Source organism: Ictidomys tridecemlineatus, chromosome 3 (genome assembly GCF_052094955.1).
Source record: "Ictidomys tridecemlineatus isolate mIctTri1 chromosome 3, mIctTri1.hap1, whole genome shotgun sequence".
NCBI lineage: Eukaryota > Metazoa > Chordata > Mammalia > Rodentia > Sciuridae > Ictidomys > Ictidomys tridecemlineatus.
The window spans coordinates 210462646-210480899 of NC_135479.1; the positions used below are offsets into that span (position 1 = coordinate 210462646).

Consider the following 18254-nt stretch of genomic DNA (forward strand, 5'->3'; position numbering starts at 1 on the left):
TTCAAAGGCAGCCTTAGCAACAGTGGGGTGCTAAGCAACTCACTGAGCTCCTGTCTCTAAATAAAATATAAAATAGGGCTGGGGACGTGGCTCAGTGGCTGAATGCCCCTGAATTAGATCCTGGTACTCAAAATAAATAAATAAATAACGAAAGTCACAGTTCAAAACAGCTTTGGGGGGGAAAGTATGGATTTATTAAAATAAAGGTACATAACAATTGTTCACCCATCTGGGAAAAACCTTAAATGGACTCCATTTGCCTTCGTACAAAAAGCCAATCCTGTGTGAGACAGCGCAGGGCGCCACCCATGTTCCCCCTCCAGCAGGTGTTCCTTCACCCGTGAGACTGAGGATCTGCCCGTCGCCAGGCAAGATCAGCGTCAGTCAAAGACCCTGTGACACAAGCCAGGCCACTGAAGGCGCAGAGTTGCTGGACTGGACTGAGGTGGCCAGACCAAATCACAGCAACGCCCAGCAGGATGGTGACCGGGAGATGCCCACTCCTCTAAAGAAGGTGCCAGCTCTAGGAGGTGGCTGGAAAGCACCCTCAATTCCTCCACTCCAGGACCACTCGTGGCCCTCCCCATGGGAGGGGACGGGAGACAGCTTCAGTCTCTACCTTGATTTCCTCTGAATCATCACAACATTGGCTTTCTGGGTTCCTGAAAACAGGGCTGAGCTGCTGAAAGTTTGGTCACATGCTGCTTGAGCCACTAGATGGTCCCACGATCGTGACCGCACTGTCTCTAGGACCCTCAGAGGAATAGAGTGAGGAGGACGCCAACAGCACCCAGAGAAATACTCTCAGCCCTTGCAAAGAAGCTGCAGATCCCGGAGCCCATGGAGATTCCTTTCCAGAGGTAAGACAATCCAGGAGGAAAAGCAAGGACGTGAGGACCCAGGCAGGTGAATGACCCCCAGAGCTCGGGGCAGCCAGCCCACTCCCGCAGGCACACCCCAGCTCGATGCGCAGACGGGCCGAGCAGCTTCCCCTCCACCACAGCACCATCGTCCTGGGGTCCACCCTCCAGATGAGGACAGGGAGCGGCAGAGAAGGAAGCCACCTTGCCGTGACAAGGGCATGACCTGAGACCCCGCCCCATGCCAAGGAAGCGGGTCCTCGGGAAGGGTCGCCAAACCTGGTCCTAAGCCCGCCATAGAAGACCTGAGAGACGCGGGAACTTCAGAAGAGTCTCTGCTCTAGATAAAAGGAAGTGAGCGGGAAATGACTACCAAAAATGAATTTGATTTCTCCAATTTTATTTAAAGACTCTGAGGAAAATGGAGGGAAGATTTCAAAAACTCCAAAACAATCAAGTGCTAACAGACTTTGATATATTATAATATCAATTATTTTAATTAACCCATTCCTGTGATATCAACTGAATTAATCAATTATTTAATTTTCTAAATATTTATTTTCTAAATTCCTATAATAATTGTTTTTGAAAAAGGAAAAAAGAAGAAACTTTTTGTCATTGTTGTTTCAAACAGACACCATTCGGTGGGTCTGTTGAATCTGTTTACTCCAGGTCTAAGCAAACCAAAAGCAATCCTTGGCCGGCAAGCGTGGTTTTCAGAGAAGATGCCAAAGGGGTAGGCTGCTCCTGCAGGCCTCAGAGAGGATCTATGTGCCATCTGGCTGCACGAGCATCACAGGGCTGAGAGTCGGGTGGCCCTGGGCCCACACAGACACAGGAACCAAGGAAGGCATTTTGCAAAGGAGCAGAAGCAGCAGAGGCATCACGTGGTGTGCAGGGGGATACCGGGAGATGCCCGCAGAGTGTCACTACCAGGTGATAGAGAGGCACACTAAATGTCAAGGAAGAAAGCAGGCCTCATTCCAACAGGAGGCTAGGCATTTGACCGGCCTGTCTACCAATGAGACAAGCAAACTGTATCATCCAATGATTCTCTAAAGGAAAATCTCTTTTTGGATAATTTTATTCAAATACAAATAAACAGATTGGGTGATTACGTAGATAAAAATCACTAGAGTATATTAACATACTTTCCCCCTCATGAGACACTAACTACATCATCTCCCTGTGTCTGCAGCTGCTCAGGGCAACCTTCCTCTGCTCTGCACCTGGCAGCCACCGTCCCGCATTGACTATGCTCCCCAGGGACAAGGCTCCACTGGCCACTGTCTGCTCTGTTGCAATCCAAGACTCCCAGGTGCCTTCTGCTCTCAGGGACAAGGCTCCACTGGCCACTGTCTGCTCTGTTGCAATCCAAGACTCCCAGGTGCCTTCTGCTCTCCAGTGGAGATGCTTCACCGTGATGTGACCCAGGAACGAGTGTTGGCTGGTTTTCTGATCACTGTGGGTCTCTCTGCAGGAGACCTGGGTGGAGCTGTACGTTTCCATGCATAAACATCATTCTTTGGTGTTCTGCCAGTGCTTGAGTGGAGGGCCTCTCAGGTGCTATTTATTTTGTTTAGTTTATTGTTCATTGTTATTGTTTGTTGTCTTGAGATATTCTTCCCCCTACAAAGGGTCTGGTCTGGCAAGGACATATCCTGTGGAGGGGTAATTGATGATCCCCTATTGTTCAGTGTTGATACCTTGTGGTTTTATTTGCTTTGGTTCAAAGGGCCTAAACAATGCATTCCTTGGAATCTAATAACTGGTGTAAACTCAGCAGAGAGAACAAAATAGGAGCTGAAATTTTTGTACCCAAATCTGGTGATCTCTGTTTGAGTAAAGAAAGCAAAATTCAAAATGCCTTTAAACAAAGCAGCCCTGGGAAAAGTCATTAATCGGATCTCAAGGAGAACTATTAGACTCATGCATTGTCATCTGGGATTCAGAAGGGACTGAGGTACCCACAGGACACACCATCACAGACAGGGCTGGTCTCCTCCACCCACCAGCAGACACCAAGATTGAGTCAAGACGAGGACAAAGATCGTTAGTTGAAAACTTCGATTCTTTACCTCTTTCAAGGCAGGGAATTCTCCCCAGAAAACCTAGAGTGACAGGTTTATTCCCCTTGGAGAAGAGATAACGAATAAGGAATGAGCCACACAGTGGCGGAGAGGAAGTGTCCACGGGAGCCCTTCCTGCAGGGCGCGCCTGCGCTGGGCTTGCTATCTGAGTAGGAAGTGAACGCAGGAAGGATCTGTCTACAAACCTTCATCCTCAAGGTAATTGCTGTAGCAGCATTTTACTGTTTACCAAAGCAGTAAACATGTGATCTAAAAAAAGATGTTTTCCATCTCCAGAGAACAAGGCTTTAAAAAATTACATTTGTGCTTATTTCATAACCAGCTTCTTATCAAAACTGGTGGCCACACGCCTGTGCTTCCAACAGTGAGAGAGTCGGAGGGACAGACTTAGAGGACAGAGGGGGTCCTCTCAGGGGTGTATGAGAAACAAAGGAAATCTCTTTCGTAGCAAAGGAAATTTTACTTCTTTACTAAGCCCAACACAGGCTAAACTGAGATCGTATTCTTTGGCTAAAAAGGGGTAAAGTCAATGAAAACTGTCCTTTATAACTTCACTGGTGGAATGAACAAAGTCATTGGAAAGTCGTTTAATTTCGTCTGTGGGCAGTCTTCTTAATTTGTATGTGAACATAAAGGTGCGTCCAGTTCCAGGAGTTCAGAGGAGATGAAGTGGACTGTCAGAGTGAGAATGAGAAGGTGCTGAAGACCCTCCTCTGGCCCAGGCCAACCCTCCGGGCACCTTCTTTTCATCTCTTTATTCTGGATCAAAAGTCTGCAAACCTGCACTGCCCCAGGTTTCCCAGAAGGAGAGAAGTGACTGAGTGTCTGGGAGGGAGCCGCAGCTCTGAGGGACAGGTCCAGCAAGGGCTCTGGGCACAGAGAGGCTCCAGGAGGGTCATCTCCCCAGCACCGTCTGCCTGCTTCTCAAACCTCCCAGTGGGCTGCCAGTAGCTGCCAAGTGGGTGAAAGAGGAGGGAAGGAGAACAAGGAGGAGAGAGGGAAGCCCAGGGGACAGGGCCCTGCAGTGTCCTCCCAGGTCAGGGGAACTCAACACAGGCACTTCCAACCCTGAGCTGAGTCCTCTCCAACGCCCACAGAGTGCTCCTGAATAACTGGGAACTCACTGTTCCTATCAGAGCTTTTATTTCATAATACAGAGAAAAGAACATGTTCGTCCAAGGAAAACGGACACACACATGGGCTCCTTGGGAAAAAACTGAATTTGCAAAACCGTGGTGGCAACTGAACAAAAAAGGAAAGAAAGAAATCTAAAAATGAAAAGCCTTTATGGGTTTCCTGACTGTGGTCCCAGAAGGAACACTGGACCTGAGTGGACGGTAAAACTTGGCTGGCATTGACTGAGCGGCTCCTGGGTGCTGACTGCCGTGTCCAGAGCTTCCACCTTGGTGCACTCACCTAACACCAGAGCTGGGGCCCCAGCCCTCTGTTCCGGCTGTGAGGCTGGAACTCACTCACCAGGAAGGGGCCAGGAGCGGCTCAGACACAGGACCGTCCCCACTTCTGAGGTCCCCGCGCGTGACCTTGCCATGAACCACCCTGGGGCAGCCACATGCAAGGTCAGAAAGGAGAGGGCCCACCAGCCCAGCTCCTCTCTGTGAAGGAACCAGGTCCGGGGAGGGGACCGATTTCTGCGGCAGTCCCACAGTGACAGGCCACCTCTCCCAGGCTGGCCTCTTCCCTGACCTGTCAGCAGCCATCTGTGCCTCCCGCCCCCTGCAGGGAAGATAAGAGCAATCCTTTCCCACAGAGGCTATTTTAAGGGAGCCACGAGAAATAGAGTATCAAGTGCCCCTCGGGGCAGAAAATAAAGGGGGGGGGGGCATGCTCTCGTGATTCAGCTTTCAGGATTTTGATATCCCTTGGAGGGTCAGGTAACCAAAGTGCACTACACAACGAAAAAACCACACACTCTCCTTTTTTCTTTTTTAACTTGGAGCAATGTGTTGAGAAATCTACCTCAAATTGAGACACAAAGTAATACGTTGACAAATTCCAAAGTATCGTTTCAACAGTTCCCTCTTCCTCAAAGGTGAGCTTTGCTTCACGTGGCCACTGTCAGCTTTAAAAAAAAATAAGAGCCAGTGGGACCCAAGGAGAGGGGGCCGGAGAAGTTTGCTGTTGGCTGATAAACCTCAGATTGATGGCCTGAGGTGAAAAGTGAATGTGCAGGTGGAAAGGGGTCCTCTCTGGTGTGCTGCAATGTTTGCTTATTTAATTTTTAAAAATAATAGTAATAAAGCGCAGGCACTATTTGCTAGACGCTAATTTCAAGATGGCAAGAGAGATGGAGGCGGAAGGACTGAAGAGCCAGTGTATTACATTTGCAAGTGCGGGATCTCTGCGCACTGTGGTGTATGGCATTTTCCAGAATTTGACATGCTTTGTTTTTCACAGAAGTGTTGGAAGTAACAGCCCCGATGTTCATGTTATGATTGGATTCTGCCAGGGCACTTTAAAAAATAAATCACTTTGCTCGGCCTTAGCACTTCTTTTCTAAAGTCTCAGCACTTATCTGCGCAGCACAGCAGATGCTGGGTTCCTCCCGGAGCCCAGCCCCAAGGAGACACACCGGGAGGCCTGGCGGAAAACTCCGACCTGCCTCGCTGCTCCTGACGCCCCAAGACGGGAGCGCGGAAGTGGCCTCTTGGGGTGAGGACATGTATGTCGCAGCTGATCTGGCATCAGGAGCCGCTGCCCTTTGGATATTGCCAAATATGGAAAGAATTCTTATCACCGACCACATGTAGAATTGAGTACCAGAATTTTTGTTCCTGAATTTTCCAGCACTTTATTTTGCCCGGCCACCAAGAGTAAAATAACTGCTGCCCTGCGGGACTTTTCACGCAGGAACAGACAACATAAAGGAGCCAGCTGCAAGGACTGTCACTCCCCAGTTTTGGAACGCCTTGCCCTGTCTCTTAATGCAGCGAGTCTCTGCAGTAATTTAGTACCTGGGTCAGAGGGGGAAACGGGGACAAGGAGGTCAGGATGGCATGGAGAGGAGACGGAGACGCCTGGGTCCCCAGCCTCTCTACCCTCCGTCCTCAGCACCCAGGGGCTGCAAGAATTGGGAGAGCAGGAGAGCCCGGCAGCAGCTGGCAGCACCAGGAGGACTCCAACCTGGTCCACGAAGTCAGGATGCTAGAGCTTCCTTTGACAGCAGTTTTACACTCTTTAAAATATTTGTTTCAGCCTAATTTGTTCCAACTTATGAGAAGAACTCTCTCTAAAGAAATGAGAATTCTATTTGAAATTCACAATTGTATTACTCTGATCTCTTTAACTTCCTCTTTATGACTTCAGAGAATTTTAACTAACATTAATGTTTTCCAGTAAATACGTATTTAATGCTTATTGAACGCCCACAGCTGGCCTGCTGAAGACAGACACAGTGGACGGATGCCTCTGGAGAGGAGGGCCCAGGGACTTCGGTGGGGATCAGAAAGTATTCAGGCTCCCAAAGGAGGACGGGAAAGAAAACGAGGGTCAGAGGGTGGACAGAATGAGCTGATCTTACACTTGAGGAATAGATGGAAAGCAAATTGGATCAAACAGGGAACAGAAGTACAAATAGAAATAAAATCAGAGGACACAGCGGACCACTAGTTGAAACAGGTTACAGGAAGAAGAAAGTAAAATTAACAGTAAGAACAGTAAAGTTAGAGAAATAGAAACCAGTTTCTGTCCTGGCCTGCCAGAATGAACAAGATGCAAAGAATAAAGCACTCAGGGTTGTTCTGGGTGCAGTGGAACTGGACGTACAGCTAGAGAAAGTGGGAATCGGTACAATCCTTCCAGGAAGTGAACTGGCAGATAATCTTGAAATCAGCAAATACGTGAATCTGGCAAAGATTAAAGAGATGTATACTTCTTGGCCCAAAGTTCCCTTTCTAAGCACTGATACTAACAAAATAAATTTTTAAAAACAGAAGAGAGGCTACATTGCAATATGATTAGTGAAAATTTGAAAACAGGACTATTTCCTGCAGCAGGATATGGTCATAAGAATTTTAATACTCCTTTTAGATGTCAGGCTCTCCTGCTCTCTCCCCGACATAAAATTCTGCCTATCAAAATCCTTCCAAGATTTGGAGAAATGTCTGTAAAGCAGAGCTAAAGGCAAGAAGCAAAACAGACAGGTGCAGGCAGCAAAGACACACCAAGTGTCAACCCTCATTTTCTCTGCTCGTTGGACCTGGGGCAATTTAGGTTGATTGTTTCTCATCATCTCAACAATGAGAAGGCTTCGTGTTGGTAGTTTGTATAAAGCAACAGGATGCATTTTTTTTTTCAAAATTAACAAGAAAATAGGACCGTGGAGACATTCCAGGGCCCCTCTTCCTGCACTCACCAGGAGCACAATGTCACGGCAGGCCTCTGGCCTCTCTGCACAAACAGAGCAAAAAAAACTCAGAGCAAGAGGAAGCCTCTGAAGGTGGTGGCTGACCAGCACCACCTGAGTGACTACATGGACACTCCTCTGTCCCGTGCTGGACACCTGCCCCAGTGCACCTCCATTGGAGGACCTGGCCGGCTCTCTCCTCCTGCCCTGCCCAGACTCATTGCCACCCGGGTTCGATGTGCCTGCTGCAGATGTGGGAGGACACTGCAGTGCCCCATAGAATGACCCAACCCTGTTACTCTCCCTGTCCCTGCAGAAGCATCAGGACACAAGGAAAGCAGGCACAGAATGAAGAAAAGGGACAGAGAGACAAGGCGACATGCTGGCAGGGCTACATCCCCTGGGTTTTCTGATGGCATCTTCCATTTACTGAGCACCAAACAGAGGCATGACAGACATTAGCCCGCACAGCACAAGACAGGACAGTCACTGCCATCCCATTTTGCAGATGAGGACACTGAGTTCAGACAGGTCGGGACCTTGCCCGGGGGCTCAAGGTGAAAGAGGATTCAAGGGCAGGTGTGTCTGTGGCCGTATCAAGGAGGAGATCGACTTTCAGGGGTGCTGTGGCACGCTCCCCAGGGCAGGGCAGGGGACAGCTCTCCCCCATCCTGTCAGGACAGGAGGAGGGTGGCAGCTCCTGCAGCGTTAAGATGTCCCCAGCTCTAAAGAGGAGGTCCCACAGAGCAGAGTGTGCCAGCCAGCCGGGCAAGGCCCAGAGACCCTGCTCTAAAACGCCTTCACTGAAGCTCAGCTGTCAGAAGGCTTTCAGGTCTGGCCTCCAGGGCCTCTTCTATCTGATTCTCGGAGCATCAGCTGTTCAATTTCCTGCCAGCTCCTGAGCCACCCGTCCTGCCTTGGCCCCCCTTACCACAGAGTGCTCGCTACAGAAGAAATGATTTTCCTGAAGATGTCAGAAATGGTTGTTTTTAAAAATTTGATTTCATTCTTAGGTCTGCTTTTTTAAGAGACTTAAGTGTGGGTATGTGTGTTTGTGGGCTTTTCTCCCCCTTAAATAAAGGTCTGTTTGCAAAACAAAAATTTAATTGAACTAACACTTTTTTAAAAAGTAAAAAATTTAAAAAGATGTAGATAATGAAGAAATGGGTCCATTTTGGAACATTCTTTAAGAGAGTAGCAGACCGATGGCGCACTAAATGAGACCAGGGTCCTCGGGCCCTGGATTTCCCACTTCTGCCCCCCAGGGTGGCTGAGCACCCTTGTGCCCAGGTATGTGCCCAGCCGAGAGCCTGCGGAAGTGAGCTGCGGCCACAGAGGGCAGCCTGGGGTCAGGAGCAGCCCAGGGACCAACAGCGAGTCATTTCAACATGATAGTCTATCAGTGCATGTTTAGGCAAGAGCAGGAGATGAGGACCAGCCCTGGGATGTGACATTTACCCAGCAGGACAACAGCACTTGGCACTGTCATTTCTTTCTACTATCACAGAGTCCCACAGAGTATCAAGGAATAAAATCTGTCACACCCCTTCAAGCCAACAGGTGGGTGGAAGATAGACACTTATTGCCATGGAGACCCTGAGTCACGTCCACCAGAACCTAGGACATTCCCCCCCTTCCCGTCACCCTCCATCTTAATGAGCTTGCTTCATGGGGGTGGCGCTATTCTGGGTGCCTGCTGTGTGCACAGTGTGACATGGAGAAAGCTGGATGGATGGTTTTGAATTAATAAAACCAATTTCCCATCACTTCATGTTTTATCGGCAAACTTCCCCACCCCTGTGGCTTCAAGGAACGCCTTTCCCTAGGAGCCCCCATCCCTCGGCCTTGGGCAAGCCTCTGGGTGGCTTCCACATCCTGCCTGATTCTCCTCTAACACTGCTCTCACCAGCCGTGCTGGGCCTGTGTGACAGGGGCACCCCCCCAAGCTCCCATTCTAAAGATTCAACTCTGGGATCGGGGCTGCAACCTGGGGTTCCTTACCCCCACGGGGGACCCGCGGATAAAAAGAGATTCCCATTGTACGCTGAGTATTTTCTTTGGTGTGTTTGAAAGCACTCTTCTGAGCCGGGCTCCTGACTTCACCAGACTTCCTAAATGGTAAACAGGATCGGGGAAGGCCGGGGCTCGGATGAACCCCCCAAAGTGAACCTCACGGAGTCACGGGGAGAGGAGCAGGTCTCCCAGAGTCTGCAAGCAAACACAGAGCCGGTCTGTGGTGAAGGAGGGACAGGTGGTGTCCAGCACCAGAGGCCAGGGGAGCCCCGGAGGCCAAGGGTGAGCAGCCTGCACACAGGCATGAGCTCCGTCGCTCGCCCGCGTTTCCCCTAGGACTCCGGGCCTCTTCCTAGAACCCGAGACCCTTAAAAAGAGAAACATCAGCTCCTAAGTTCCTTCACTTCTTCCAACTGAGACATCTTGCTCCCGATCTCAAGTCACCAAGGGAGAATGATGGGAATCACAAAGACTGGGCCCAATACTTTTCCTCTCTTCCAAGTGCCTCACAGGATCTTATAAATGTCAAAACAAATCCCACCCAGATGCAGAGTACAACCTTACAGATTCCCCGGGCCTGACACCTGCCCAGCTCATGGATTTATTTACTAGAACAACCCAAAACAGTGCGCACACTAGAAGACTGGAAGAGCCTGTGTCGGGAGCTGTTTCCTAATTCCACCGACAGCGGTGATTTTCCCTGGGCTAATTGGAGCTGTGCACTAACATAACGAACACTGCAGTCCAGGACTCCAGACCTCCTTTCTCTACTCTGTCAACAGGGCTGGAAACTCATCTCTTGACCTTGCCCAGGAAGCCTCACAGAGGCAAGTCCTCTGGGAGTTACCTGTGAAGAGAGGCTTTTAACCAAGGGCTTTGAAGTCACTTTTCAGAGGTTCACTTAAAAGACACACTCCACATGCATCGAGTGTAATAAAGTAGTGAATCAATATTAAATAGAAGCGTGAACTATTTCCCAAAACTTATTCTGAGAATCACAACGCATTCAAACTTCCAAAACAACTTCATGTCTTTGTCAAAATAGACTCTAAATTGAACACTTGAACTCATCCGTGCAGTTTTCAAAGTTTCCCCTACCTCCTAAAGGATGGTCAGTTATTTCTGTCCCTTTTAATGCACGGATGGAGGGGAACAGAGAGGCTTCTACTCAAGCTACTTAAGATTTACACCAAAACATTTGATGGGATTGTAATGAATTATGGCTATAATTAAGAGTAAAAATAAGAACCAAAAGGGTAGCATTTGGGGGCCGCAAAATCAAGGAGTTTCTACTGAAGTTTCACTGAAGATGAAGCACCTCAAACCTCCAGCTCTAAAATTCTTTTTGATGATCATTGTATTTCAATAGAAGAAGCATCTCTGTAAGGCGAGAAAGTCTTTGGTACATGAATTTAGTGACAAAGTATTGAATACACTTGAGTAATAAAACGGAATAGAGCTCCTGAAACACAGTTTATAGGGTGTGTGTCAAGCAAGTCTCCAGAACAAATATTTCAAGCAACAAAAACACCAAGCCAAGAGGACTCTGGGAAACCCTCGGCCCAACTCCAGGCCAGTGTCCACGTCCACGAGCTCTCCAGCTAACCCACACCCTGCGCGGACACGGCCCGCGGCTCCTCGCCTCTCGCCGGCCGCAGAGCTCAGGGCGGGCCCCTGACCCCCGTCTCCCTGCTTCATCTGCTGGTGCTGCTGATTTTTATCATTTCTACAAATGTCACCAAGGCCTGCGCCTGGAAAATGCCCCAGCAGACCCACCGCCTCGCAGACTTGGCCGCTGGCACTAAGCACTGCATTGACTTCATTTCCAGGAGTTGAACCTCACCAGGTTTCCACCGACCTGGGTCTAGCTCCCGGTTAAACTCGACATGCCATCCACTGAAACTCTGCAAGAAAACGCTTCCGACCAAACACCCAGAGCACAGAGAACCCGCAGCGCCTCGCTTCCCAATCCCCACAAACCCAACATCTCTCGGAAGAAATCTTACAGTGCACAGAGGGGTAGGAATTTTATTAACCATAAACACGTCCCCCAACAAACCCAGTTACCACCACCAAGGAACGCTTGGCCTCCCCAGCACGGAGGTCTCACCAACCAAGCCAACACCAGCGTGTCCCATTACCCACAGCCACCTGCTGAGCATCTCTTCGTTTCCACGGGGACTGGCTGGCATGCCTGGGGCTAAGGAGTCCCTGAAGAGCTTCCAAAAGTTCAACTCTGTCAAGCCCATCTCTTCCTTTGCCCCTGCCCTCCAACCTCGGCGACTCTTGCCCAGAGTCGGAACCACCACCAGGCGCCGCGAGGAATCAAGAAAGAATCTAAAAATTCAGAAGCGCTCCAAAAAGCTTCGCGAAAGTCACCCACAGCACTCAACAGTGAATTTAGAAACCCCAATTTTTTTCTGAGTTTGAAGTTTTTAAGCCTTGCGGATGGTTGGAGTAGGAAAAAGGAAATTTACTAGGCAGTGCAGAGGAAATCTTGTTGTCCTCTATTGTGGTAGGGGGGGGTGTTGCCCAACCCTAACTTATCTACCCTGATAAAGGAAACCAGAGAAAGCGCAAGAAGAGCAAGATTCTGTCAAACGAAAAGGAACCCTCTCCTTACCTTGATAGTGCTGGCCATAATGCAATCAAGTTTATTGATCGTTAATAAATGTTAATAATAATTATTGCTTCTCTCTGACCAGAAAGTAGTTTTGATGAGGTTGTTTAGAGCGGATGAGATTGTGCTAAGTCTGGGAAATGAAGTCAGCCAATGGCAGGAAGAGGTTTCTATTGGTCCTGGCCGCCCAGCCCGAAGAAACAGGATATTTGGGAGTGGAGAGATAAGAGACCCTGAAAACAATGTTGTTTTTCTTGATGATATGCAGCCAGGAGATTTTTTTTTTTAATTAAAAAAAAAAAAAAGACATCAATTGCCTGGGACTGAGCCTGCCACAGCAGGTGTGACCGGCATGGCTCCATGTGACACGCTGCACCAGGACCCAGGCAGGATACAGATGTGGTGGGACTCTGCCTGGCTTCACATGGGGAGGGCACCCTCCACCTGGGTGCCAGGACACTCGGCCCCCTTCTCCCAGGACGTGCCACTCAGGTAGGACGGAGGACCTGAGCTGCTTCCCCTGCAGGCCAACTCTGCAGGTGGGACCCTCTTCACGTTCCTAGATGGCCACTGGCCGGCTAGAGTGATCCTCCGTCCCTCAACTGAGTGCTTCAGAGCTACTGAATTTCATGTTATCCTTCCAAACACACACAGTGGTGATCCGCTCCACAAAATAAATAAGTAAAGGGTCAAAGATGTGGGCTCTCAACCCAAAGTCACCAAGAGACGAAAAATAGATAAATAAATAACCCTGTCAAAGTTTTGTTTTCAAATATTTAAAATCCAAACAGCGAAAATACAGCCCACGTTTCAGAATGTCTGTGAGCAGGTCCCCTTGCAGACAACAGCCATGCCAGCGTGGCCGGCCAGGGAATGCCATGTGAAGATCTCGTTAAGGCTGCGGGCCCGGCAGGTTCAGGGCCACACGGCTGTTTTCCACTCAAGGAAGTACAGCTCATGCAGCCGGCACATTCCTTAGAGGGTTCCAGGCCTTTAATTGCTCATTGTCAGGAAATTACTTGTTCTCTGGAAGAAACAACATTCTGTGTTGGATCCAGCTACACAAAAGGGGGACCAGTGAAGAGGTGTGGTCTCAGTGGGGACCCAGGGGCACAATAGACCAGAACCTGAGTCACTGGCCACTCTGGGCTTCAGAGGTGGAGGCTCGGAGTGGCTTTCATTCAGGCTGCGGGCTGGCCCGTGCGGACGCTCTCCACCGGCCTGCGCCTCACTAGTTCTGAAAGGTTCCCACGTCCTCGGCCCCATCCCAGGTCCCCCTCTTGTGTTAGGATAGGGCAGGAGGAGGAGGAGGAGGAGGAGGGATGGGGAAATGAGGAAAAGAGAAGGGAGAGACAAGAGGAAAGGAAAGAGAAGAAAAAGCCAACAAGCAAGAACCTGGGGAAGAAATCCTACGGAGTCTCATTCTGTGTAGCAATCAGAAGCTGTGCGTTCTCAGCACCTCCATGTTGAAGGGAGGCTGATTTCCGCCCTTTTCATCTCTGAACAATGAGTGAGATGGTAGGCCGATTAAAATTGTGTTTCCCCTAAAATTTCAAAGTCCTGAGTTGTTTTATCTGGGAAGCTTCCACTAGAATTCAGGAGTAGTAAGAAAAAAGGAAAAAACACAAAACCCTCTCTAGCTTCCCCAAGAGTTCTTGCTTTTTGTTCTCTTCTAAAGAGGACCAGTTCAGGGTTCCTTAGTCTCCCATAACTGTGCTGCGTTAAGGATCCACCAAGCATCAGCTTAAACAAGACGACCCCTTTGCTAACAGAGCAGCCGGGAGGGAGCTCTGCGTGGTCCTGCCTCCCTGGCTTGCCCTCCACAGCAGGAAGCTCTAGCATGTTTGTGGAGATCCCGTTCTTCCATGATGACCTCCCTATTTATTTATGCATCATATACACATATGTAATATCTCTTATCCTTTAAATAATGAGAATATTGTTTTATTAGAGACTAATTTGTTTGCCTGGATCCCAACAAAGAGAAACCAGATGAAATTTTTATTTCCTAAAGATTCTGCCAGTTTGATTCTAATTTTGAAAATGCATAAAAATCTAAAAAAAAATGATTGCAGAATGTTGACTTTTAGGATCATGAGTTTTAAACCTATTTTTTAAAGACAAATCCAATCTTTCCCATTTCCTCCTTTCTCCTTTCTTTTTCTTTTTTTTTTTTTTAATGTTGCTTAGGATAGAACCCAGAGCCTCGCTCTCACCTGGCAAGCGCTCTGTCACTAAACTATGTCCCCAGCCTTATCTTTGTCATTTCCAATGAAGAAATGCTTGATTCCCAGCATCTTCTCGGAGAGCAAGTCCTGGTGTCTAGAATGTCATGAACAGCATCCACACCTGGGAGTCTCGGGACAGTTAAAGCCAACTTGATCAGCTCCTGGTGGCACAGGGCAAACCTATTAATCAAACACTGCGCTGCAAAAGCCACCTCCCGAACATTACCCTAGGGGAACCACCTGGAAATGGTGACTTCATCCTTCCTTGACCGGACACCAAACCTCAGCCTGGGGCCCAGCTGCCTCACGACTGGCACCTTTACACCCAGACCCCACTCTTCCTTAGGGAAAGCGGCCCTCAAGGTCACCAGTTAGGGGGCCATCTGCAAATGGCCCATCCTGTCCTATCCTGGCTTGAGGAGACACCAACCTGGACCAGGGAGCCCACCCAGCAGCCGTGGGCAGCAGCCCCTCAGTCAGTTACACCTTTCTATCTTGCAGTTATCCGTCAGGCATCCATCGCCCACGAATTCTCCCAAACCCTTCAGAAGTCTGCAGTGTTTTGCTCCAAATAAAAGGAGGATGTAAGATCCAAAGACCACCAATGAACTGCGACAACCAAGAAGCCTCCATGTTTATGTGTCCTGAAACTCTTCCCACTTTCTGAAAGTTCTGCAAGTTCTCATCTTTGTGCTCTTGCTAACTTCTCCACGTGGAGGATGTGAGGGAGCTGGGGAGTGGAGAAGGCTCTGGAGGAGAACAACGTAGTTCTAACAAGGACGTGTGACGTGGTGGAGAACAGAAGAGGCGGTGGAGGCTCAGAACTTACCTCGTCCTTGGCTTGGCCGTGCACGAGGCCTGCCATGCCATGTCCATCGTCACGCAGAGTGTCCAGGAAAATGATGCAGGAGACAGACGCTCTGATATTACGACTTCTCTGACATGCTACCCGGTGAGGTAAAAACCATGAAGGAGAATTACAGCACAGACCCATCATGTTAACAATGAATAAGGAAAGAAAAACTATCAGCAGGTGTATACAGACAATACTCATAGTAGATAATTTTTTGTCATTTTTTTCTTCCTTTCTCTTTAGAATCACCTGTATTTTCAGAACCTTTATAGTGAACAAAAGTTAGATTCTAATGTAGAAGGTGTCTAAGTGAGATGGCATGTTCTGTTTGGGGAAGCTGCTGTCAACTGCAGGCTTGCTCTGTGGAACATGCAGAACAGGACACCTCGAGCCGCCGCGCCTAGCCCATGTGTAATACAATGCATGTTGTTTTTAAATCGCCTCCAGCAAGGCAGGGTTCACCGTTTGGGGATAAATGTTAGTAAGAAGCCCCAGAAGACAGGCCTGTGCTCTGTGGTGGTCACTGACCCAACACTAATCCGTCCCGTCTGTGTCAACGGCATGCCCCTTCCACGCAGGAACTCTGGTGGGCACTCAGGAAGCCGGGGTGACAAGACCCCTCTTGGGGGTTCGGGAAGCTGTCAGTCTGCTTGGATTCCGCACACATGAAACTGAGGAGCCTGGAACCGACCCATGAAATAAACACAGGCTTTAAACAGTAAAACAATAGCACAAAAATGCTGTATATTGTCCCTAAGATGACACATGAATCTTAAAATGCATAGTGTTTGGATTATTCACAAGAGCCCTGCAAGAAGGATGTCCCAAGGAATTCTGCCAGGGACATGCCTGAGATTGTAGATAAGACTCAGCATCTGGAGCAGCCCCACAATGGAACAACATCACTCAGGGGGCTTTTCCGTCTGCATCAATAGGAGGATTTGCCTGAGAACAAATGCTGAGTAAGGCGCTCCCAGCCCTCAAGGTCGCACTGCACACTGCTGAAGGACCCTCCTTCTGTTCATAGCACACCGCAGGACTCGCCCCACTGGGTAAAGCTGTGTGTGTGTGTGTGTGTGTGTGTGTGCGCGCGCGCGCACGTGGGTGCACGCCATCCTCCATCAGCACATGAAGAAACAATCCAATGACAATTTGAATAACTGCTGTTCCAACACTTTTTCTCTGTGGTCAATATACTCTTCAGTCTCTTGCTTGATTGGAACTCCTCTAAACCAAGGAAATTGTTATCACATACTAAATCCTCGACTTCTCAACACCGAGTTGCAATTTCCTTCATTTTGAAGCCCACATCAGGTCGGCCCCATGGGCTGAAATGAAGCAATGATTTCAATAAACACAATTGCAGAAGCAGCCCCCACATTCTCCCGTTTGTGCCAGCTTTGCCTACACCACACGCCTCTGCAAATGCAAGAATGTCGGATCCATTATCAGAGATCCTAAATACGTCAATGCGTTACTCACAATTAAAAAATACAGCCCAAGAGGAGAGCGATTCTCTTGCCACAATGTTCAGCTTAAAGCAACCTTTAAAGTTTTTGATTATGCTATCAAGCTTCTACATAGAATCTGTGAGCAACTAAACGCGTCTAAATGGGCATGTCTGAGCCCAGATGACACAGCCATCAGGTTGCCTCTGGTCACCTTGAGGCTTGGTCTCTCTAGGAGGCACGCAGTCTGAGGGTGCCAGACCATCTGGCCATCCTGTCTCGAGGCTGCCCTGCCTCTCTGCCCCATTCCTGGATCCAGTGGATTCTGTCCCAGGTGCTAGACAACATCTTTGGCCACCCTGAGAAGTCATCTTGGGTGGTTGAAATGAACATCAATTTTGATCACTGGTCAGAAGTTTAAGTGATTTTTTTTTTTAAAGAGTATGTCCATCTCCCTTATAAGATACTGGCCATCATCTTCATCATATAATTTTCTTTTGTCTTGATCTATAATTAATTTTAAAAGAAAATATAAATTATCTCCTAAAGACAGATAACAAATGGCACTCTAATGCCACTCAACTGGTGGAAATGTACAGAGAAGTCTGCATTTAATAATTGCTCCTGCTTTTCTTAAGGGCTGCTTTTGAATTACGATGGTCTTTTATTTATTTCAACATGGCTCAGTATGATGATTTATTTGCTAATTTACTCATATCCCAAATGGAATCAGAAATAAAAGCCAAGACAGAAAATGTGTGCCATAAATTCCTTTACATTCGCATTAGTATCACCAGGCGACTAAGCCTATGCCGAATTTGAAGTCATGAAGCACTCAGAGCCCCTCATGGGGGCAGGGGCCGGGGGACATGGTGACACAGGACGGGATGGGATGGGACAGCTGTCTTGTAGCCTTTATCACAATGACCCCCTCTACAGTGCACCATGTCCCATGCAGCCAGGGCAGGGGGGACAAGGGTAGAGTGGGAGTCAGTCAAGGTGGCCAGTTCTTCCCAATTTGCCCACGTGAAGATGTGCCTAATCCTATTTCAGTAAATGCACTGAACAGCAATGGAGCTAGACAGTAAGTTAATTTGTTGTCATCTGACCCCAATGCAGATCTCGATATGAGTTTGCAGAAAGGCTGCAGTGTTCAGCGCCACCTGGAAAGACTTTCTGAACGTGCTGGCAGTGATAAGCCAGGAGTGAAATCACAGTGTCCCCATTGTGCCCTTGCCTGGTGGAGACGACTCTGTCCTTTAATTACAGCTACAAAAACAATCCTGCCCCAAGAACTTCAGGAAGCAACCACCTACCTATGGGGAGCCAGCCCTGCAGGAGCTTCCCTTCCAGCAGCTCGGCTCCTGGACACTAGAGGGCGCTAAGGGTCCCCCCAAAAGGCCCTCAGAGAGAACACCCACCTGCCCCAGTCCTGACTTCAAATTCCTTGAATTGATGTTATTATCCTACAAAGCGGTTGTGCTTTCATCCATTAAAATTAAAAGACAATATTCATAATGTAGAAAAGTTTTTTTTTAAAAAATGTGAATTGTGTGGTATTACAGAGCAGAAGGACATACAGGCTGTGAGGAGCAAAGACAGCCCAGATCTGCCCCGGAGACTAACGGCGTGGTTTTCTGGGTGAGACTGGACCAAGGACATTGTATAATCAATCGCTCTACCCCACTGCTATAATTTTGAACCCCAAGAAACATTATACTTCACAGTAATTCAAGATGGTTCCAAACCTTCCTGGTACAAGTTGCTTTGAATTAACAG

The 18254-nt window shown here is 48.5% G+C and overlaps 1 protein-coding gene across 6 annotated transcripts in view; it reads right to left on the minus strand.

The window, feature by feature from the left end:
* Erg (ETS transcription factor ERG) overlaps positions 1-18254 on the minus strand; it is a 155329-nt gene that overhangs the window by 87608 nt on the left and 49467 nt on the right. The window contains exon 1 of one of the 6 annotated variants that reach the window (XM_040287030.2): positions 11950-12108. The exons of 4 other annotated variants lie outside the window; for them this stretch is intronic. In XM_040287030.2, the coding sequence (XP_040142964.1) occupies positions 11950-11967 (18 nt within the window). In that variant the 5' untranslated portion in view covers positions 11968-12108. Of the gene's footprint in view, positions 1-11477; positions 11742-11949; positions 12109-18254 lie in introns of those variants that run through there. One more of the 6 variants, XM_040287032.2, reaches the window with a different exon arrangement.